The sequence below is a fragment of the Ursus americanus genome, chromosome 35, assembly GCF_024610735.1.
Source record: "Ursus americanus isolate L20-20 chromosome 35, mUrsAme1.1.p, whole genome shotgun sequence".
Lineage (NCBI taxonomy): Eukaryota > Metazoa > Chordata > Mammalia > Carnivora > Ursidae > Ursus > Ursus americanus.
In genome coordinates, this window is record NC_142161.1 from 2760470 (window position 1) to 2784415 (window position 23946).

General features: G+C 48.2%; 1 protein-coding gene across 1 annotated transcript in view; it reads left to right on the forward strand.

Annotated features, from left to right (window-relative positions):
* Positions 1-929: 929 nt before the first annotated feature.
* TEP1 (telomerase associated protein 1) overlaps positions 930-23946 on the forward strand; it is a 36690-nt gene continuing 13673 nt past the window's right edge. The window contains 26 exon segments of the mRNA XM_045784883.2: positions 930-1082; positions 1820-1971; positions 4486-5058; positions 6136-6318; positions 6610-6744; positions 7451-7612; positions 8035-8196; positions 8506-8583; positions 10157-10281; positions 10482-10639; positions 13526-13635; positions 14136-14226; positions 14457-14643; positions 17197-17365; positions 17976-18134; positions 18303-18380; positions 19372-19502; positions 19805-19864; positions 20727-20885; positions 21493-21669; positions 21872-21992; positions 22566-22690; positions 22952-23065; positions 23157-23274; positions 23432-23626; positions 23720-23895. Coding sequence (XP_045640839.2) covers positions 4510-5058; positions 6136-6318; positions 6610-6744; positions 7451-7612; positions 8035-8196; positions 8506-8583; positions 10157-10281; positions 10482-10639; positions 13526-13635; positions 14136-14226; positions 14457-14643; positions 17197-17365; positions 17976-18134; positions 18303-18380; positions 19372-19502; positions 19805-19864; positions 20727-20885; positions 21493-21669; positions 21872-21992; positions 22566-22690; positions 22952-23065; positions 23157-23274; positions 23432-23626; positions 23720-23895 — 3722 coding nt within the window. The 5' untranslated portion in view covers positions 930-1082; positions 1820-1971; positions 4486-4509.

Below are 23946 nucleotides of genomic sequence, written 5' to 3' on the forward strand. Positions count from 1 at the left end.
AGGCAGATGCTGAACCGTCTGAGCCACCCAGGCGCCTCCACATAGTGTTTTGTAATAAATCATCTTCCTTCCATTCTTTTATATTTCTTTAGACATTTTATAAATTTTCAAATTGTGTGTGTATTATTTATTATTTATACATTGTAGTTCAGCGTTATAAAGGGGGCATAAAAATATTTGTGATAAGAAGGGAGTGTTGGGACTGATAGGCAGGTAGCGAGGGAAGCATCTAAGGAAAGAAACTGGAATCTGGCTCAATAATTTGAGAAGATAGGATGCCCCCAAGTCGGAGCTGAACCTAAGGTGTTTACCTGACAATGAAGGGTACCTTCCTGAGGAAGGGCATGTTTTCCAGAAGACAGATAATCTCTCTTACCCAAGGTAAGCATATTTCTCCTGCTACAATCTGTTTGGCTCTGGTATTTATGAAATGGCACTAGCATTACCATCCTAAAGGTCACTTGTCTCTTTCCAGAGCCTGGTCCAACCTTCTGGGAAAAGTTCTACTTAGCCTTTCAGGATGGCTCCAAATGGGTTCTTTATGATCCACGGATCTCTCCCAGGTGGACATTGGCACGCTTTCAATTCATTCTGCCTTAATTATTCCATATCTACACCTGCTTACAGGCACTGGTTACACACTGGTTTCACCTGGTCACAGGCCATTAGATTTTCTCTCACCTTTTATTTCCGCTTTCACCAAGTAACTTTAAAATTAAGAGCCTAACTATCTTTGACACCAAGAGAAAAGGATCCCGGAGAGGCAGCGAACACGCCAAAATCCTTCCCAAGAGACGGAGTTTGAGGATACCGCCGGAGAAAGGAGGGACGGGGAGTGGGGCGGGGACTAGACTCGGGTCCCGGAGAGGCTGCCGCGTCCTGGACGCGCGCGGAGCCCCAGCCGGCAGCTCAGCTCCCGCGGCCGCCGCACCCGCCCGGGCAGCGTCTCCCTCCCCGCGCACCGCCCCCCGTGCGCTCCTCCCCCGGTTTCCCACTGGCCCCGGCTTCCTGCTGCCGAGAATCGAGACGCTGCGCGTCAGCCAGCGTCGCCAGCCGCGTGGGTTCCGGGGACGGTCGGGGAGGTAGGAGCCGGTCCGGGGCGCTGGGCTCGGCCGCGGGGAGCCGGCGGGAACGCCTGGCTCCCACTTCGGACGCTCCGGAGAGTCGGGAGGGCTTGGCGCCGGCGGGGAGCCTCTGGCCGCCGCGTCCTCCGGGCTGCTCGGGACCGGGTGTGGGTGTGGAAGGAGAAGTGGGGGAGCCGGCGGAGACCGCGAGGGAGAGGGAGGGGCAGGAGGTGGAAGGGCACGGAAAGAGACCCGGTGAGGATGAGTCAGTGCTCTGTGTGCTCCTCGGAAGGGAGGGTCGCTGCCGTTACCGAACAGAAGGTGGTGTGAGCACGGCTTCTAACAACGGGGTGTGCTGAAGCAGGAGGCATATGAGCCCGCTTAAAAGCGGTTTAATGTGTTAACGCGGCAAGGTCGCCAAGATACACTACGTGCAGAATAGTGTCTAAAGCGGGGTCCTCTTTGTGTAATGCAAATAAAAACAAGACCAGGAGCCGGGGGGGGGGGAGATAAACATGTATTTGTATATATATAGAAAAGTGTCTGAAACTGTTCATACGGAGCAGTTAACAGTGTTATCTCTGGAGAATGGAACTGGACATGGGATGTTTACTTTTCGTTTGCAGTCCAGCTGAATCTCCCTTCACAAACTCTAGGGTGCAAACAATATTTAACTGTGTTTTTCTGTTAACTTAGTTTTTATCGTAAGACTTTTTAAAATTTATTTATTTTAAAAGATTTTATTTATTTGTCAGCGAGAGAAACAAGCAAGGGGACTGGCAGGCAGAGGGAGAAGCAGGCTCCCCGCTGAGCAAGGAGCCTGACAGACTGGATCCCAGGACAGTGGGATCGTGACCTGAGCCAAAGGCAGACGCCCAACGGACTGAACCACCCAGACGTCCCTATTGTAAGACTTTTTATTTTATTTTGTTTTGTTTTGATATATCTTCAGTCAGTTCTGAGATTTCCCACTCCTTTCTCTAGGGGCTTATATAGCAAAGATGTGAGGGAAGTGTGCAGGGCATAGAGGCCATCATTCTTGATGTGATTTGTTCACACTGATGCTCTAGTGTCTGGTGGGGTATCGTCTTTTCTAGCTCTGGACGGTCAGTCAGTCCAAGTCTTGGAAGTATTCTGCATTCCTGTCCCTAAGCTCTTGTACACTAAGATCTAAGTGATCGACTTAACAGACTTATTCCTAAAATACTTACATGTAAATAGGAGATAAACACGTGTCCAAATAAGTAAATACATTCCTAATGATAGAAATTTAAGCATTTTCTCAGGCAGAGGTTCTTAATTTGCAGTTACTGGGGATTCTAGGAGATCCATGAATGGACTCCCTGAAAATTGAGGGCAAAATGGTATATACTCATGTTTTTCTGTGAAAAAGCTACACAGCTCTCACCAGATTCTCAAAAGCCTCTAAATCTCACTGATGAGGCATTATGGAAACAATGGCGAACAGGTGAAAAAGGTGTCTGTTCTCAGGAATTTATAGTCTGCTGGAGGGAAAGACAAACAGGCAACTAGAACGTAAGGAATATGTTCTATGATAGAAGAGGTTTGCTGTCGTGAGAACATAGTGAGAGCCACGGATATTAGACTAGGGCCGGCTGTTGGCAAAGTCTCCTTAGAGGAACTGACTATTAAATTGAGGCCTGCAGAGTGTCAGGAAAGTAGAATTTGGACTGGTAAAGGAGCTGGGGAAGGAAGTGCTCTTGGTAGAAGGAAGAGTGTTTTAGGCATTTGCCTGTGCAAAGGCTGAAAGCCAAGAGAGACCTTGGCAATTCATAAACTTCAAAGAGTGTGTATGATCACAGCTTAGATGGGAGTAGCAGCGAGAGATGAGGCTGGGAGAGGATGAAAAACTAGACTGTGTCTGTGATTCTGGCCATGCACAGGTGAACCAGACAGAGGAGCTCCCTGACCCTTAGGGAGTTTTATTTGAGTAAGGAGAAACAGGGAAGGAGTAGGCAAATAGGCAAACAAAATAATCTTTTATCATGGTAAAATAAACAAGGCGATGTAATAAATGGTGGCTGGGGTATATACTTAGGAGCTCCTGTAGACAGATCTACATACTATGTGCCACATGGATAGGAGGGTTTCAACAAAGGTGGTGGCAGGCAGAATGGAGAGAATTGGATAGATTGGAGAGACACTGAGGGAGTAGAATCAATAGGATTTGGTAGTTTACTGGATGATGATAACAAATAACAATAGCTTCCATTTACTGAACACTTACTAATTACCAGGCACTGTTCTAAATGCTTAATGCATTTCTGTTTATTTCTTTAACAACTCTATGAGGTGGACGTTTATCTCAATTTTGTAGATGAGGAAACTGAGGCACAGAGTTTAAGTAACCAGCCCAGGTAGATTCAAGTTTCCATCAGGATTCAAACTCAAGTCTATTTCACTCTACATCCCTGTAAGCAGAGGGGGGAAAGGAGAGGGAATCGAGTAGAGGAAGAGTGGGAGAAAGATGATACATTTGGGGTCTGGAGTTTTGGGTACCTTTGAGTCATCCAAGTGGAGATGTCCGACAGGCAAATGGATAAATGAATCTGAAGCTCAGAGGAGATCCAGGCCAAGGAACTAATCTGTGAGTTGCCAGCACAGAAATGTTATTTGGGGCCTATCCTGGGGAAGTATATAGGATCAGAATAGAATTCTAAGGAGCTTCAACATTCAGGCAATGGCGGGGAAAGAGCCGCCATGAAGAGGGGGTCAGAGATGTAAGAGGAAAACCAAGACAGTGGCACCAAGGCAGCCAAAGAAAAAAGAGAGTTTCAATGAGAGAGTGAGCAGCAGTGTTATATTCTGCTTGAGAGATGAGGTAAGATAAGGGCCAAGATGTGCCTGTTCTCATAGTAACAAGAATTCCATTGGTTAACCAAGAGGACAGCCTTGGAGGAATAGGGGGGACAAAATCCCATTTAGTTGGTTGAGCAGTGAGTAGGGGACAAGGGAGTTGAGGTTGGTGAATATAGACATCTTGATCAAAACATTTGTTTCTCTAGAGCTAAGAATCTAGAGTCCCAATTACAAGTGTGACCCCTATACTCAGTTGGGATAACACTAACAGCCCTAGGGGGCTCCTTTGCCCATTCAGGAGGAGACATGTCCCTTTTGTCTCCAGCCCCCCCCCCTTTTTAATACTTCTTTAATACTGCTCTTCGGCTTCTGCCTTATCTTTTCCCTACTCCTCTCACTTAGAATGCTCCCTGCATTCTCTCTGTATAATAGTTTCTGAATACATCCTTAGAATGAACCCACTCTTAGAAAAAGAAATATTGGTTGTTCCCTGCCTGCAGGTCACTGGCATTACCAGGAGGACTATGGGAAAGACATAGTCCCAGTGCAAACACACTCCAGTGTAGCCCGGAGCTCATTGCCTGTCTTTCTCTCCTTCTAGGCATGTACTGGCTGGGATCCAGCTATGGAGAAACTCCACGGACATGCATCTTCCCACCTGGACATTCTCTCCGTAGAGAACCGGTGCCTGGCCACACTCCCCAACCTGCAGCCCATGGAGAAACCACATGGGCATGTGTCTGCCCACCCAGACATCCTCTCTTTAGAAAACCGGTGCCTGGCCACACTCCCCAACCTGCAGCCCATGGAGAAACCACTTGGGCATGTGTCTGCCCACCCAGACATCCTCTCTTTAGAAAACCGGTGCCTGGCCACACTTCCTGACCTGAAGACCATGGAGAAACCACTTGGGCATGTGTCTGCCCACCCAGACATCCTCTCTTTAGAAAACCGGTGCCTGGCCACACTCCCTGTTCTAAAAAGTACTGTGTCTGCCAGCCCCTTGCTCCACTGTCTCCAGAGAGCTCCCCTGGTGCAAGCTGATCTGCTTAGCCCACCCTCCGAGCCTCCAACCTGGACGGCCCAGTGCCTCTCGGAGGGGCGAGGCTGTCTGAGCTGCCCCACGGCCTTGAAGTCCGTCTCTGCCAAAGAGAGAGCTCCTGAAACAGCTTTGGTAATAGCCCCAGGCGCTCATCCTGACTCCACCTGTGTCGGATGGTCCCTAGCCGTTGGTGCCACAGTTACCCCTCTGAGCTGCTCTGTGTCTGTACCTTCTGTCCTCAGGTGCCCTTGACCCTCGGGCTGCCCTCTGCGTCATTACTTTTATTGCATATCGAGTTCAGATATTCTGGACAGTAGAGGCAAAACAGAGCCTGTCCCTAGAGAGCCTCTGCTCAGGAGGAGGGGCAGCACGATGCTGCAGGAGCAGCTAATCAGACGCTTTTGAGATCTTATGTCAAGCAGGGAGTGTGCCTGCTATTCCGTGGCCCGCTTCCCTGTACGTACACACGTAAACATATGTCCACTTACACACATCGATACAAACACATTTACCATACAGGGCAGAATCAGTACAAAACACACATTCCTTCTGTACGGACTTGGGATTCAGACTGAGGCAGAGGCGATATTATCTCTGCCAACTATAAGCCATACAGCCTTGGCCAAGACTCAACCTTCTGAAGCTCTGATTTCTTCCGCCTTAAAACGTGGTCAGTGAAAATGTATCTCAGAGGGTCATTGTCAGGATTACTATTGCCATCTTACATTTATTTAGGGCTTTGCAATTTGCAAAGAGCCATAAATATATTATCCCATTTAATCATCGAATGGCACCCTCAAGGTAGTAGGGAGTAGGGAATGAAGAAGCTGAGACTCAGAAGTTAAGCAGTTCGCGGTTGCTGGGGCGTTGATCTGGGACTTGACCCTTTTTCTTCTGAATCCAAAATATCTTAATAGTCTCATAAGAGGTGTGTTGTGAGGGGCTCCAGGCTCCTAGGCTGTGGCATCATTAAGGAGATGAAAACGGGAATATTCCAAAGCATCTGAGCAAAGGCTCAGAAGGTTGAATTGGGAAAGGTGGTGTGAGTGACAGTGAGGGGTCACTATGTCAGCCAGGAGAGCTGGACGCTGGGGTGTGAAGGGGGAGGGAGGAGGAGTTTTGGTGCTGGAAGATAGATGTAGACTCGTTCTGTGCCTGGGATCTGCCTTCAGATCTGTCTGTGTGATTAATAACTGCCACTATCTCTAGGGTCGTTGTTCCTCTTCAGAAGAGAAAATGCCAGAAGAGAAGGAATGGGTAGAGGTTCAAATGCCTTTTTATAATCTAAGCTTGGGAGAGGAGGAGAAGGTGGAGGAGCCTGTCCTGAAGCTCACTGCTGGGGACTCTGACTCTCATCCTGGGCCCACTGACCAGGCCCTTAAGGACAAGAAGGTAAAAGTTCCGGAGTTGGGGAGAGGGTGATGATGATGGAGGGAAGGGTGTGAGGTGGTGTGAGAGGGGTGGTGACCAAAGGCCAAGGACGGAAGGGGAAGAGGGGGCATCACCCAGCTCTTATTTCTCACTCCCTAATCACCTTTTCTAACCTCTCAGTTGAACAGACATCTTTCTGAATGTGGGGTCATTTCTCTCTGCTCTTGATTGCATAAATGGGCCTGAGTGGGTGCTTGAGTTGGTCCTCATTACCTCTTTCATCCTTTCTCCCCTCTCTTTCCTGATTCTCAGATGGTTCTCATAAGCTTGCTGTGCTCCACTCTGACGTCAAAGGGAAACATAGAAGATGCAGCTGACCGGACCTCGGGTACTCTCTTTGAAGTCTGTAGTGAACTTGCCCCCTTGGAGCCTGAATTCATCCTTAAGGTACTGTGGTGTGAAGGAGGGGATGGGAATGGGAAGCTGGGAGGTAGGAACTGTGGCCATGGTGTGGGAGGGGGATGGTGGCCATTTTGGTGGGAAGGGAGTAGGATCTCCGGGTGAGCCTGAGGGCTAGTCCCTGGGGTTCTCTGAGGAGCGGGGAAGGATGAGATTGGGAGAGTATACTAGGGCTTATTTGTTTAGTAAGTACACAAAGCTAGGCCTTGACAGTCATTTCAACAGATGTAATGAAACTTGGATCTGGCTCTTAAGGAGCTTATGATATTGTTAGGGAAGCAGAACACTCCCAAATATTATTTAAACGCAAATGGAGTAATAGGTAGTGAATGTTGCAAAAACAGAAACGGGGGAGGGGGAAGTGTTTTCTGTGAAGCTTTTTGGAAGATGGCAGGTTTAATCAGCAGTTTGAACCCTGGGTAATTTTCGATAGACCTCGATGGTGGGAAACCTAAGTACCTGGTTGACTTGGGAGGTGGTCAGTAGACGCAGAAGAAGCCGTGCTCCAAAGCTGGGTGAGGGCTAGGGTATGGAGGATGTAGCAAGCCAGGAGGCTTGGGCTTTCTATTTTATAGACAATGTGAAGAGCCCAGGAAAGGTTTTATACAGCCGGATTAGGCAAGCACGTTAGTTTGGGGCATGATGCTATGGGACAAGTGGCTGAGATGCCAGCTCTCCCTGCCCTGTGCCCTAGGCATCTCTGTACGCCAGGCAGCAGCTGAACATCCGGACTGTGGCCAACAAAGTGTTGGCCATTGCTGCCTTTTTGCCGGTCTGCCGCCCCCACCTGCGACGCTATTTCTGTGCCATTGTCCAGCTGCCATCTGATTGGCTCCAGGTAGCCGAGTTCTACGAGGTATGGCACTCAGTTCCCTGAGCTTTGACTCTCACTGGTTCCCTCTCCTTTGCTCATTGCATCCCTGTGGAAAATTCTCAGCTAGTTTCACCTCCTCTCAGCTGTCTTTAGCTTTGCTTCCCAAACAGGACAGCTTCTCCCTGGATTGGGTTGGGTTGCCCAATAGGGAGAATATGACTGAGGAGAGCTGGACCACAGTTGGAGAAATGGTCTTATTCTGGACCTTGTGTTTACGATGCAGGAGATGAGAATCAGAGAAGTCGCCGACTGGCCCAGGATCATAGAAATGGTCATTTTAGAGCTGGGACTGGAAACCCCCTCCTTCTTCTGTGCTCTCATTTAACCCTGTGAAGTGGTCTTGCCTTGTTTTAGAATGTCGGTTTGTGTCTCACTTCTGGTGGTCTTTCCTCCCTCTCTGACAGAAACTGGCTGGAGGAGAGGAGGGCAAGCTGGTGCCCCTGCCTGCCTGCCTGCGTGGTGCTATGACCGACAAATTTGCCCAGTTTGATGAGTACCAGCTGGCTAAGTACAGCCCTCGGAAGCACCGGGCCAAGAGACGCCCCCGCCCGCCTCCCCGCCCTCCAGTCAGTCCCTGCTCAACCTGGTCATTCACAGCCAGGACCCTTCTCTCTGGAGAGGAGGAGGGTGGTCAAAGGAACATGGTGACCCTGGGGGATCCCACACTAAGCATCTGACATATTCCTCCCACCAGAAATAAAAGGAGTCCGAGAAGGGCTGAGGAACCAAGTAGAGCTCAGGAAGCAGAGAGGGCAGGGCCTACCTCTCTGGGCTGGCTTCCTTTTGGTAGAAATGGGCTTTGGAACTATTGGAATGGATCTCTCCAAGGACGAGTTCCATTTCCCATTTTGAAATTGCTTCTCCTGTCCCTACAGAAGACAGGGCGCCCATTTTCTGAGACACAAAAATATTTGCCGAGGTACCTTAGGCCTCTTAAAGATGAACAGAAGAAGGTGAGTGCCTTGTTCTGGGGTTCCATATGAGCATGTAAAACCTTTTCTCAGCTAGTATTTAGAAGTGGAATTCTGTTTGGTGTAGAAATACTAATGGTGTGGTAGGAACATGCCAGTTTCCTACCTGGGGAGTTCTCAGTTGTGATTATAGGGTCGGGTTTCAGAGCACTGGGAAAGGCTCCTTTTATTTCCCATTTTGCTCCCCTTGATATTTACTGATGGTGGCATGTCCAGCTGGATAATTGCGTTAAAAATGTATGAAATAGGGGCACCTGGGTGGCTCAGTTGGTGAAGCATCTGACTCTTGATTTCGGCTCAGGTCATAATCTTGGGGTCATGGACTCGAGCCCCGTGCATTGGGCTCCTCACTCAGCAGGGAGTCTTCTTGAGGTTCTCTCTCTCTTCACCCCTCCCCCCACTCTCTCTGTCAAATAAATAAATGTATAAATAAATAAATTATGAAATACCTACCTTCCATAGGAAGTTTTATAAACAAACCAAACCAAACCTTTTGCAGTAATGACAAATAAGGTACTGCCCTTCGTGGTTAAGAGCATAGAATCAGGATTTAGACCTGGGTTTGAATCCCCCCACCAGCACCACTTGCTGGCTGTGCAACCTTGGCCAAATGACTTACCCTGTCTTACTTCATTTTCCTCAGATATAAAATGGGGATAATAGCAGCACCTCATTGGGTATTTCATTGGGTTTTTGCGAAGATTAAATTAGTTACTGAATTTAAAGTATTTCTTTTTTTTTCCTCAAGATTTTATTCATTTTTTGTGTGAGAGGGAGAGACAGAGAGAGAGAGCTCCCACGAGCTGCGGGGAGTGGCAGAGGGAGAGGGAGAAGCAGTTTCCCTGTTGAGCAGGGAGCCTGGTGCGGGACTTGATCCCAGGACCCCGGGATCATGACCTGAGCCACCCAGGCGCCCTGAATTTAAAATACTTTTAACAATACCTGGCACTGAGTAAGTGTCAGCTGTCACCAACATCATTATTCAGATAAATTATTAGGAAAATAATATGGTGGTATTACAAGAGAACACATTCTCAGTTGGTCAGCTGATCGTTTCTCTTCATTCTAATAATATATCCCAAACTTAGCTCTTCGACCATAGAAGATTCCGCCATAGAAGATACCATAGAAAGCCATCTTCTTCCAGGTTTTTCACTCCTCACAGCTTGCATCGTGCTGATAACCTCCATTCACCTCCCCCTCCAAGTCTCAGTGATGTAGATAAGAGCTGCTTTTTCCTTTCTCTCCGGGAACAAGATGTTCTTTGTTCATTCCATCCCTATCTTGTTTTTCACAAGCTGGTTATCCCGTGTTAACTATTGATAGTTCAGTCTTGTATACCTAAAACACAGTGACCCCAAAGAGCTACTATGGTATGTCCCCTGCAGGAGCTCCAATCGCTGGACACTTTTGCCCCCTATTCCTACTCTTTGCCCAGATCTACTTTGGGGCAGGAAACTACCTCATAGGTATAGGAGGTCTGCGGTTCTGATTTCTGAAGCAAGTGACGTCCTAGATTAAAGGGCCGCTGTGGAACTTGGGGATATTTCCACAGTTTGAGGAGACCTACAACGCGGTGCCGGAGCGAAAGCAGCAGCCGAGGTTCACTCTCAAGAAGTTAGTTCGGCGACTGCACATCCGGGAGCCTGCTCAGCACGTCCAAGCCCTGCTGGGCTACAGGTGAGAAGACGCACCCCGAACACGCCTGCCACCTGGGTAACCCCGGGGCTTTTCAGCCTCCATGGCCCCGGAGCGTGTCGTTCCGATCCCAGCAACATTAGTGGCAGGCACCACTGACTGGCTTTGACTGACTGACCTTTTCTTTTCTGAGTTATTTTCAGCTGGCTATGAAATGGTAAGCTTTCCCTCTTCTGTCCCAGATATCCTTCCAACCTACAAATGTTTTCTCGAAGTCGCCTCCCTGGGCCGTGGGATTCTAGCAGAGCTGGGAAGCGGATGAAGCTCCCTCGGCCAGAGACCTGGGAGCGGGAGCTGAGCCTGCGGGGGAACAAGGCTTCTGTCTGGGAGGAACTCATTGGTACAGTCACTCTGACCCTGTATTCCCTTCCTCTCTTCCCCATCCACACCTCTACACGTTAGACCCTGAGTTAATTTCCATGGCCTGATACAGTTATTCTCTTGCCTGGTGGTTGCATCACTGAAACTGATTGGATTTCTGAGGTTTGCCATTGACTATGCCCCAGCAGACCAGTGGTGTCTGCTTTGAGTGGCACTGGTGTCATAGGAAGGTCATTATTCCAGATGTGGTTAGGTGATACGCAAGCCCTTATCAACACGGGACAAAAGTGGTACCTTCTCTCTGATCTCACTTGTGTCATACTGGGTAAGTCATCCAGTCAAGGTGGGACTGGCACGTGGCATCTTGGCATATTGGAATCTCCGCAGGAACCCATATTTCAGACATGGACATTCTAGGTAATCTGCCCATACTGATAAAGAGAAAAAAAATTGAATTAGGAAAACCAAGTTATTTCAGTCTTCTGTTTATCTCTTTTCGTTATTGTTGTTAGTTTATTTTTATCTATAGAAGCCTCTTTCTATTCTCTTTTTTTAATGTCCTCTTCCATTTTTGAAAATTTCAAGTCAACTTCTATCTGTTGAAAAACATCTTGCTGTAGAGCTTTTGACTGCTTGAGTTCTGCAGACTTCATCTTTTGGGGCTTCAGAAGTCCAAGGTTTTTTTTGTTTTTTTTGTTTTTATCTATTTCTCTGTGAACTGCCGCGTGCAGATTGTGCCCAGGGCAGCCCGAATTCTCAGCTGCTTGTCTGTCACTGCTCTCACTGTGTGGTTGGTCGCGGGGGGTGTAAGCATCAGAACCACATGGGAGTTAAACCACACACATGCACACACACACACGCTTGACAACCTCTTCCCCGGCATTTGATACTTCGGGTGGAAGAGGATAAAGCAGCCTGGACGGCAGCCAGGGTGTGTAGCTGATTCTGGTGTGTGTCATCTCCACTTCCTCCCTCTGCCCTTGAAAATTAAAACTGTCATTTATCTAGGCTGAGTCTAATGCCCATAGTTTAATCCAGTGGTCTCCAGAGTTTTTTGGTAATATATTGCACAAAACGTTTTGGAATGCATCAGAATATATGTATATATAATTTAAATAATTTTATACATGAAACTAGTAAATTATGTACTTTAGGAAATACCTAAAATATAATTATACAAATACAGATCTGAAAGTATGTATAAAAAATAAACTATAAAAAATGTAAATAAATATAAGAATAAAATAGAAGACAAAATGTAATTAGATATACAGACCCCTCTTTGGAGACCACAGGGATCATTAATAACTCATTAGCAGTTTTTTGGAATGAAATCAGTGAACTTCTCAGTCTAAAAGATAAATGTTCAATTTATTTTCTAGTATCATAAATATGATATTGCATTTAGGTTCTTATCTAAATGGTCTAGAAAACCTCTCATACATAGCAACAGTTGAGAACAATTTGTGAGCTGACAAAGGATGTAACAGTTCATGAGTGGCCACCCACCGTTTACATGGTGCGCACAACCTAATTGTTCTCTACAGCTTGTGAATCAGAAGTATGACTCAGGAACCGCAGGACTTCCAGAAGGCTGCAAGCTTCTAGCTGCAATTCAAATAAGACTTACATCTTCTTAAAGAAAGGCACCACCACTCTCTGACAAAAGCTGGGCCAGCGCCTGGGGATGGGGTCGGGGGCTGACAGGCCATGTCTCTACAGTGGTCTGAATGTGTTTCGCTTGTCTGAAAGAAAGAAAGGATTTTCCCAATATTTACCATACCAATCGCACCCCTATGGTCACTCAGTCTGTGTGTCGTATGGTACATGGTGCAGATGAGAGTTCAAGTTTGTGGAGGAAGAGTAGGGTTTCCACAGTACGAGGGTGTCCGTAGAGCCCATCACTCTCTTTGGTTTCTGTGTAATGACTTACCAAACTTGTCCTTGAATTGTAAGTGGATTTAGAATTATTAATCAGTCTTAACCAAACTAGCCATCTAAAATAGACATAAGGGGCGCCTGGGTGGCTCAGTCCTTAAGCGTCTGCCTTCGGCTCAGGTCATGATCCCAGGGTCCTGAGATCGAGCCCCACATCAGGCTCCCTGCTCAGTGGGAAGTCTGCTTCTCCCTCTCCCTCTGCTTCTCCACCTGCTTGTGTTCTCTCTCGCTCTTTCAAATAAATAAATAAATAAAATCTTTAAAAAAAACAAAATAAAATAGACATAAGACATTATTATTACGAAACTATGACTTGAAGATGATGCTAATATCCCAGAACAAATGGACAATACGAAAGTGATAGGCGTGAAATTCTGCTCTAGTGCAAGTCTTTTTCGCCTCTATTTCAATGAAAAATAATGACTATTTGATCAGATGTCACAAGAATTTTGCCGGAAAACTCAAAAATTACCAGGAAGATTATTTGAAATGTCAATTTACATACACTGTTATTAAAGGTGAACCTTACCTTAGGTTATGTTGTGTCTGGAAACATTAACCCGATGATTACATGTATACAATTTATAAATAGATAAACTTACACTAAGAAATTTCACATTTTACCATCTAAAATATTCGGAAATCATTACTCTAGATTAGAGAATATATTTTTCCAGTTGAGCCCAATCTCATGGCTGGACCAGCAAACAAAATAGTAGTAGGAGTTGTTTATTCAGACGGCCATCTCGTCAACAATGTTATATAAATCTTGCTCCACACTTTAGGCCAATCCTGTTTTTATCTTTCCAGAGCTCTAAAACATTTTGAGTAGGGTAGGTCATACGTTAGTACCCCACGGCCTCCATCCTGAATTTTCTAGGTGGCCTCTGAATGTCTTGCCCTGGCCTGTGACCTCTCTCACTCACCCTTGGTCTGCCTTCCTCACCCTGTGCCTGACCTTCCACAGACAACGGGAAGCTGCCCTTCATGGCCATGCTGCGGAATCTGTGCAACCTGCTGCGGGTGGGGATCAGCGCCCGCCACCACGAGCTTGTGCTGCAGAGACTCCAGCATGAGGTACGTGGGAGGGGCAGGGGCCCTGGAGGTGGTGCGGGGATGCTGCTGCGTCTTCCTCGTGGCTGGGGAAGGTCACGGCCACGAGCTAGCTCCGTGTGGGCTGTAGACAGGTATGGAGATATGGATAGGTTGGCGGACACAGATCTGGGGAGATGAGCCCCAGAGAACTTTCCTTGGATCACTGATTTACCAAGAAGTGGCACTTCTGTGATGTAACTGACTTCAGAGGGAGTCTGATATAAAAGAAACCAGGCTCCTTCAGTACTTCATTACTTCCTCTCCTTTTTTTCCCTCTTATATTCTCACCTGACAGCTTTCTTTTTTCTTTATTCTTCTCCACCTCTCTCTGTGTCTCTTCTCCAATATCCATTTTATCCTTCCTCACTTGCCCACAAATCTAATAGAGTGGTTATCTCGTATGCCTGGTCCCTGAGGCCCCTGCTCGCCCCCGATCCCACACTCCCCGGTGCTTTGCTCACGACCCCTCCCTTGCTTTCCAGAATTCGGTGATCCACAGTCGGCAGTTCCCTTTCAGGTTCCTTAACGCCCATGATTCCATCAATGACTTGGAGGCCCGACTCAAAAGTAAAGGTATTACCTATCTTCCGAATCCTGTTTGTCCCTTGAGTCTGAGAGTAGATGAACTAGGAGCATTGGTATGTTTCAGCCTCTTGTCTTCCGGTCTCAGGGTGTGGGGTGGGCAGAGGTCAGACATTGGCCGGCCCAAGGGTCAGGGCTTAGGACAGGTATTGGTGGGAGGACAAAAGGAGGAAACCGAAGCTGACTGACACTGACTCACTTCCTTACCTGTCGCCACACAGCATTGCCACCCCCTTCCAATACAAAACTGATACGTTCGATAATGACTAGAAACGCAAAAAAGGACAAGAATTGGACCTATCGAAGGTATCCTCACCCCCCAAGTCGTCGGCAACTTCGGACAACAATGATGATACCGGTGATATATGAGCAGCTCAAGTGGGAAAAGCTGAAAATACAAAAGGCCAGGTGTGTGTGCGTGCGTGCGTGCGTGCTATGCTGTCTGGGAGCAAAGGGTGGGCAACAAGAGGTACCCTTGCAGGGCTTGGGAGTCATCTGGGAGCCCCAACTTTTATTCTGTGAAGACCTGCTTGCCCCAGTGGCTCAGGCTTGCCTGGTTCCAACTTTCTTTGCTTAGCAAACCTTGTCTTTAACATCATCCTGTGAAGAAATCATGAGGAAAAAAACTATGTTTGGGCCTCCACTTTATGACCCGGGATTGTTTTATCGGTTTCTGTGGGTTCTATGAATCTGTGCAGCGTTCTCCTTTCTCTCAGTGTGTGCTGGTGTCCTCTGCTCCTGCTCTGGTTCACCTTCTTTTTCTTCTCTATGATATCTGTTTGTTCTTTTCATTTCTCTCTCTCTCTCTCTGTCTTTATTTTCTGACCCACTTGCTTTCTTTTTTTGTCATTGTTTATACGTATAGTTGTCACCGAGCAGACTCAAAGTCAGACATAAAACCTGTTCTGTAAGGTTGATGAAGTCCCAGCACTCAGTCCTTTAGATACTTCAACAGGATCTTCATTCAAGACGAATGCAGGGCTCGTCTAACCTACTAGTGAATCTGTGGCTGAACCCAGTGCCACTTAAAAGTCAGGCCTGGGGTCCAGTCCAAGCAGCGTGCCTTTGCTGGCCAGTTCAGTAGCCATTAGCCACATGTGGCTAGTTGGAACTGAGTTGTGCCAGATTTTGAGGACAGTATGAAAAAGGATGTAAAATAACTCCTCCGTAACTTCTGGATTAATTACATGTTAAAATGAAAATAGTTTGGGGCGCCTGGGTGGCAGTGTTGTTAAGCGTCTGCCTACGGCTCAGGTAGTGATCCTGGCGTTGTGGGATCAAGCCCCACATCAGGCTCCTCCGCTATGAGCCTGCTTCTTCCTCTCCTACTCCCCCTGCTTGTGTTCCCTCTCTCGCTGGCTGTCTCTCTCTGTCAAATAAATAAATAAAAAATCTTTAAGAAAAATTAAAAAAAAAAAAGAAAATAGTTTAGTGTGTTAAATCAAATGTCATATTAAGTTAATTTCTCCTGTTTTTACTTTTTTCCTGTGGCTACTAAAAATTTTTAGTGACATGTGTAATTTTAATTTTGTTTCATTAAATGTAACTTAATTCTATTGGATAGCACTGGTAGAGAATACTGAATTTTCTTGATTAAAAACATTATTATGAAAAAATTTTAAACATGCACGCAAGTAATGAAACTCCCGTAAAACTATTAGCCACGTTCAGTGATTATCTAGATTTTGCCACAGTTCTTTTAGGGGTCCCTTTCTTCTTTTTTCTCATAAGATGTTTTTAAGAACAAATGCCAAATAATATGATACATTTTATTTCATCCCTTCCTATTTCACAAGTGTCTCTTAATACATTTTATTATGTAGTTAGAATGTCACTAATATACCTAATAATAATAATAATAATAATAATAATAATAATAATAATAATTCCTTGGTATTATCGTTTATAATCTAGTCCATATTTAAATTTCCCAATCGTCTCAAAAGTATGATTTCACAATTTTATTCAAATCAGAATCCAAACAAGACATACACATTACGTTTGATTATTAACTCTCTTATATCTCTTTTATTCTTTTCACCATCTCCATGCCATTGACTTACTATGGAAACTGTCTTCAGGGGCCCCACAGAGTGTCCCACGTGCTGGATTTATCAACCTCTTCATGGTGTCTTCTAACTTGTTTCTCTATTTCATGTGCTGAGGGCGTTAACTCTAAAGGCTTATATAGATTCAGATTTCACTTTTTTCTTCCTTGCAAGAATATTTCATAGGGGAGCCTTCGTACACTGTAAATGAGGCCACCAGACTCTTTTTTTTAAACCTTGTAATAAGATACAGGGTCGGGAGGCACCAAAGGTCTGGTGGTCCTACTCGTAGTGATGCTAAGACTGATCCGTGCTTTTCAGTGGTTGTAGCCTGATCTCTTCACTGTAAGTTGATGGTTGATCCATTGGGGATCTTTGCCTGAACCAGTTCTCTCGTTAGCAGTTCTAGAGTGGGGGTTTCCTATCATTGCCCATATTTATTAGCTGGAACCCTAAAAAGAACCTGTCTTATCAACTTAAACTATTCAGTTACCCTGAAGTAGAAATTCTACTGGGAAGGTGGGATGAATGTTCCCTTCTTTCCTCTTTAATTGTCAGTTTTCAGAATAGGAGTTAGTATTTGTTCTTTAAAATACAATTAAAAAAATATGTAGCAGGTAAATCTTGCCTCATGAAGTAAGTATGGGGTGATGTGGGAAGTGTGGCAGACGATCTCAGAGAGTGGGTCTACGGATGACTTCCCCTCTTCTGCCACAAGAATGGGTAGTAGAGGCCTATGGAATGGGAGCCCGGGAAGCTCTGCCCCGGTCTTCCCTACGGGCAGTGGAGGCGGGCCCTGGCAGGGGCGGGAACACTCAGTGCGGGAGTGCCAAGTTCTCATCTTCCCGGCTGCCTCGAAGTGGCAAACAGAGGAGCCCCTGAGCCCTTCTGTCTGTGTCTTTTCTGCCAGCAGACGGGGGAAATATGATGGTGAGATGATGGCTCGGTACCGGCAGGCGCTGGAGACAGCTGTGAACATCTCCGGGAAGCACAACCTTCCCCCGCTGCCAGGCCGCACTGTCTTGGTATATCTGACGGACGCGGGGACAGACGAGCTCTGTCGGAAGAGCAACCTACAAGGGGTAAAAAATAAATAAATAAAAGGTGGGGGGTTAGTAGGATGTTGGGGATCCTGAGAACTGTCCTGTTCCCAGACATGGTTTTCCCGAGGAAGTACTCAGAACGGAAATAAATGGCATGCATTTGCTTCCCAGTATCAGACCTTGTTCCTAGGGGCAGTTCCTAGAATGCGGCCTCAAGCCTGCTCACGGATTATAATACTGCTGTATTTCACATTGGACTGGTGCTTAATTCTCTCTTAATTTCTGTCACCGAAGTATGCCTCATTTTTACTTCCCTACATCCCAGTGTTGAATTTGGGCAGGAGTCCTGGCCCTGCTCCACCTTCTTCCCCAGCCAGCTCTTCCTGAGAGCTGCTGAAGCTGTTCCTTCCGAACTGGGGATTTGGGCCCTTTTCCCCAACCAATGGAGGTGTTTGACCTCCAGGGCTGGATGGCAAAAGTAGGTTTCAAAATAGGGGAGCTGGGGCACCTGGCTGGCTTGGCTGGCTTAGTTGGGAGAGCACGCAACTCTGGACCTCACGGTGGTGAGTTCAAGCCCCATGTTGGGCATGGAGCTTACTTAAAAAAAGGGAGGGGGAGCCGTATTTCACTGTGATGTTTGTCCAACCAGCGCCCCATAAACTATGTGCTGCTGCTGATTGGGATGATGATTGCCCGGGCGGAGCAGGTGGACCTCCTACTGTGTGGACGAGGCACTATGAGGACCGCTGTGTTTAAGGCAGAAGAAGGTATCCTGAAGACGGCCAGCATACTCCAGACCCAGGTCCAGGTCAGACACCCACCCCCGCCATGCAAAAATGCATGAATGGGCACAGCCTGATAAATCAGGAAAGGCTTGTATGTATACAGTTCTGAAGATTTCCCAAGCAGAAAATGGTGTTTGTTGCTTACTGGTCATCTCCTGTGCCAGCAAGGAACATGAGACTCTTTCCTTCAGGATTTGGACGAAGAAGGTGAATGGTCCGTGAACACTTTTGGGAAGTATCTGCTGTCTCTGGCTGCCCAAAGAGTCCCTGTGAGTACTTCCCAGTCCCTGAGAAACCCTTGCCCCCCCCCCCCCACTTTTCCTTCCACCATTGATGTCTCTACTTTCTCAAAAGTCATCTTTCAAACTACGTACAGTACTCTGCTCCCAGCTGGCTGTAGCACCCTACCTAGTGGCGTGCTGGTGAATGCTTAACAACCAGCTCTCTGGAAAAAATAAGCCTTGGTTAATAGCATTTGCTTATCTCTGTGGTGTAAATACTCCCATCATTAGCTGATTTCAAGTTGCCAACATGCTATCAGTGGGCATAGTTGGGAAGCAATGCTCGGTAGCACATATGGTATTTCTACGATACAGCTACAGTAGATGTAAATAAGACCCAGAGGAGATAGTGGTAAAATGTAGCAAAATAATTAGGAGGTGATGAGCTTTGAGTATATAAAAATAAAGGCAACAGCCTTTATTTTTAATATAATTTAAGTTTATACAATTTAATGTTTAATGGTGGCCATGTTTAACAAATGGCTCACAAAATTCCTAAAAAATTATTTTAATATTTTTAAAAAAGATTTTACTTATTCATTTGAGAGAGAGAGAGAGAACACAAGTGAAGGGGAGAGGCAGACGGAGAGGGAGAGGGAGAAGCAGACTCCCCACTGAGCAGGGAGCCCGATGTGGGGCTCCCTCTTAAGACCTGGAGATCATGACCTGAGCCGAAGGCAGATGCTTAACCATCTGAGCCACCCAGGCGCCCCCCTAAAAATGTATCCATCAGCTCTTGTGAGCCTGAATGAGCCAGCTACAGCACGCCACCTCCCTTCCCCCAGTTTCTTGCCTCTCCATATTGGGGTATAGTGGCTTCCCCCCTTCTAAGTGCTCTCTGAAGAGGCACTTTCCATTCCCCTCAGAGCCATCCTAATCTGCTAATCCCCAGAGATCTTTTCTTCTGATGTCCTGAGTTTGTTAACATTCCTTCTGTCCTCTGCTCCCTGATCCCAGCCCCTTTCTTTTCATCTTACAGGTGGACAGGGTCATCCTCTTTGGCAACAGTATGTATAACAGACTGGTAAATGAGGCCAAACAGCTTTTCTGGCAGCATGTGAATTCCAAGTGCCTCTTTGTTGCTCTCCCCCTAGAAAGGACATGTAACACGTAAGAATGCTCAAACTCCTCGTCCAGTGCCAGAAGATAGGTTTCCAGATTTCCTCTCTACCCCTACTGTACTTTGGGACACTCCCACTCACCAGGCACGTCCCTATCTCTGCCTCTTAAGTACTAGAGCCTTCTCTGAAGTCTTCAGCCTAGCGCCATGCCCCTTTGTGAGGGTCCACTCCAGCCCCAGCCTAGCACATAACCCTATTAAAAGTGCAGACGTGGGGTATCCATCCTAGAAAGCAGTGACTGTGTTCCTGGCACTGTTTCTGATGGGTCGTGGCTGCTTCTTCCTTTGCCAGATTACCAGATTCGAATCCCAATAACGTGACACTCTCAGGCTACACTGACGGGATACTGAAGTGAGTACAGAATGGACACGGAAGGGGTTGGAGGTTTTGTTAGAACATCTTTCAGAGATTACCTGGCTTCTACTCCCTTTACTTCTCTTTTTAAGCAAGATAGAAGCTTATTCCTCTTCTGCAGCTGTCCTGGTATAGTAGTAACAGTGTGAGGGGGGCCCAGGCTCCTTCTGTCTTATTGCTCCATCATCCTCAAACACTCTGCTTTCACCTCATGGCTCAAGACAGCTGCGCCAGCTCCAGCCCTCATTTTTGTATTACATCTAGTGGGAAGAAGGAAAAGGGACGGGAGTTTGCACAGTTTGCTTGTAAGAGTCGTGCGTGGCCTCTGTTGCATTCTTGATCCAGAGGAAATCTCATGCTATATTTATTTATAGATGCCAAAGTTACAGAAATCTTTTTACTTTGTCTTTCTCTCCATGTTCTCTCATTTACTTGTTTTCTCTCCTACCTTTTCCTTTGTATGCCTCCATTGCCCTCAACTGCTATTAGGAAGACTCATACCCATTCCTCCTTCTCCAGGGAGATTTTATGGCTGATACAGAGCTGATGAGGCTCTGGAATGGCCTTAATCTTTAACCTTTACTCTTAAGCTTCGCCAGCCTAATTGCCCCGGCCCGAAAGAAAACCCACGATAGGCACGCATAACAGGAGGGGCTGGAGCTGGGTTTCTTCTCTCTTCCTTCATCCCCGTGGTTCTGCATTCTGGCTTACGTCTGCGTTCACTGCTTATGGCTGTCTTCTTAAGGAGCTCTGGTTAACTGGGTGACCTTCCCCGGCTGTAGCTTTGTCCCCTGCCCCTTGGAAGATCTGATTCTGCCTCTGGTATTCACTCTTACTTATTTGGTCACGTTTTTGTCAGGTTCATTGCAGAGCGTGGGGCCTCCCGTCTTCTGGAACATGTGGGCCAAATGGACAAAATATTCAAGGTTCCGCCACCCCCAGGAAAGACAGGGGACCTGTCTCTCAGGCCACTGGAAGAGAACACTCTAGGCCCCTTGGCTCCGATTTCCCAGCCTCGGTTAGTCTATGTTTCCATGCCTCTTTGAGTCGGGACAAGCTGTGGGCAGGGGGCTGCATTTCTGGCTGTCGAGATGCCGCTTGTTCTACTCACCGAGGGGTGCTTCCTCTTTCCCAGGTAGGGATTTCCCTGACAGAGGAAGCTGTCAGCTTATGAGCGAACTCCTCTCTCTACTGGGGAAGGCGGTCAGACTGTGAGGTGGGCTCAGGCAGAGGGCTCAGGAGAATAGGCTCTGGCTTTCTCAGGACAGCTTTGCCAAATAGTAGCTCGAATCTTGGGCTAGTTGTTCTTCATTTCTTAAAGCTTTAGTTTTTCGATTAGTAAAATGGAGATAATGATGGTGCTTTCCTCACAGTGTTGTAACGAGCACACCGTGGGCAAGTAGTGTCTAATAGTCAGCTGACCAAGGAGGGGGTGTGAGAAATGGCAAGTAGGGTTTAGTTCCAGGGCTCTGCAGTTGAGGCTCTGAGGCCTACTGGACATCCCCCTGCTGTCTGTCATACCTTACTCGTGCTGGCCGGTGCTAAAGGGTGATCACGGCCGCGTCTGTGGAATTGGGCTGTGAGGCCCATCCCTAGACCGACCCCAGGCCTCTGCTTACCCCCAGATGGCGCAGCCTCCGGCTTTTCATTTCGTCCACTTTCCGGGACATGCACGGGGAGCGGGACCTGCTCCTGAGGTCCGTGCTGCCGGCACTGCAGGCCCGAGCAGCCCCCCACTACATCAGCCTTCATGCCATCGACCTGCGCTGGGGCGTCACTGAGGAGGAGACCCGCAGGAACAGGTGACGGGGCCACAGAGAAGAGGAGCCAGGTCAGGGATGAGGGGCTCGAGCAGTAGAACTGCAAGGAGGGCTGAGGGCCTATGGCAGGGGGAGCTCTTTGGACGCTAACGAGAGCAGCCTGCCCTCGCTTTGCCCAGTTGTGAGCCAGGCCCTATTTGTACCTGTATTCCCTGATCTGATGCCTCCATCACCGTGTCTGCAGACAACTGGAAGTGTGCCTGGGGGAGGTGGAGAACGCGCAGCTATTTGTGGGGATTCTGGGCTCCCGCTATGGACACGTTCCCCCCAACTACAACCTCCCTGACCATCCTCACTTCCGCTGGGTAAGGCAGACAGCAGGGGTGGAGCAGGGTCTGGGGAGGAAACAAAGGTTGGGGCAGCGGTGGAGAGAAGCCCCAGTGTGTCGGGAACCTTGGGACTATGCACAGGAAGCTTCTTGACACTTGAAGTGAAACCCAGGCAGAAGATTGTGCAAGTGGCCACATCCCAGATGAGGGGATTCCTTTGAGAAGTATCTTTCAGTTGGCCAAGGGATGCGAGGGGTAAGAGGGTAGGTCTGTTTAGGTTTTGCTATCAGACGGATCTGGGTTCTGATCTCCCTTCTGTCATTTGCAGATTGTGTGACTTGGTGGGACACGGCTTTTCCTAACCCAGCCTCAACTTCCCCATGTATTGAAGAGGAACAGTGGTGTCTATACTGCAGGATTACTATGAGGATTAGACATCTGTTTTTAAAAATGCTCAACATATGACAGGCATTCAACAAGTGTTAGCTATTAGTTATGTCTTATTGGCTTGTGTCTGAGATGCAGGAACCCTGGATTTTGGCAGGTCTCGAGGGAGGCGTTAGTGTGACCTGGGACTGAGTCCACCTGTCCTCTGCCTTCTCTCCGCAGGCCCAGCAGTACCCTGCAGGCCGCTCTGTGACAGAGATGGAGGTGATGCAGTTCCTGGACCGGGGCCTGCGCCTGCAGCCCTCTGCCCAGGCTCTCCTCTACTTCCGGGATTCCAGCTTCCTCAGGTACCTGCTCTCAGCTCTGGGCCTCTCGGCTCGGTGGCCATATCTTCTCTCCCTGGCATTCAGAGTGTAGGAGGGAGGAGGCTGGAAGGGAGCACGGGGCTTGGAGAGCTGGCCTCGCGGCACCAAATCAGCCTTGCCGCTGAAGCCAGGAGATCTCCACTTGCGGAGTTTCAGGGAGCCACAGCCAGGTCCGACGGCTGAGGGTGAAGAGAGGCTGAGGTCTGAGGGTAGCTCCACTCTTGGGGTATCTTTGGGGGTCAGCTCTGTGCCGGATGCATGGAAATCTGACTTTACTTCTGAGTCTGAAGAGGCTGCACATCGGATCTCAGAACTGAAGAGCTTCCTGAGCAGACAGCAAGGGATTACCTGTCGCAGGTGAGCAGGGGGAGGGAGAGCCCCTGCAGGGAGAGATGTGGGGAGGGGAGCCAGCCCGCTCTGACTCTGCTTGTGCCCACTTTGCTCGTAGATACTCCTGTGAGTGGGGGGGTGTGGCAGCTGGCCGGCCCTATGCTGGGGGGCTGGAGGCGTTTGGGCAGTTGGTTCTGCAGGATGTGTGGAATATGATCCAGAAGCTTTACCTACAGGTCAGCGGGAACACCTGTGGCCAGGGGAGTGGAGAGGGGGTAGGGTGGTCTGGGAGTCCTGGGTGGGAGGTGACTTGGTGGGGGCTCTGTGAGTTTTCAGGCCTGGGGGTTCTGGGGGCATGGAAACATTGTCAGTTACTGTCCCGTGTGCCCTCAGCCTGGGGCCCAGCTGGAACAGCCAGCGTCCATCGCAGATGATGACTTGGTCCAGGCCACCTTCCAGCAGCTGCAGAACCCACCGAGTCCTGCCCGACCGCACCTTCTTCGGGACACAGTGAAGCAGCTAATGCTGCACCGAGGGAGGCTGAGCCTGGTGACTGGGCAGTCAGGACAGGGCAAGACCGCCTTCCTGGTACATAGTCCCAGAGCCCCGGGTGGGAGGAAGGGGGCCCGGGGAGTCATGCATGGAAAATGCACCCACGTTTTCTCTTTGCTTTCCATGCAGGCGTCTCTTGTGTCAGCTCTGCGGGCTCCCGATGGGGCCAAGGTGGCCCCCTTCGTCTTCTTCCACTTTTCAGGGGCCCGCCCAGACCAGGGTCTTGCCCTCACCCTGCTCAGACGCCTTTGTGCCTATCTGCATAGCCAACTGCAGAAGCCGAGTGCCCTCCCCACCACCTACCGGTGTGTATCCCTCATTAGCCCAGCCTTGGTGATGCCACAGGCCACCGCCCG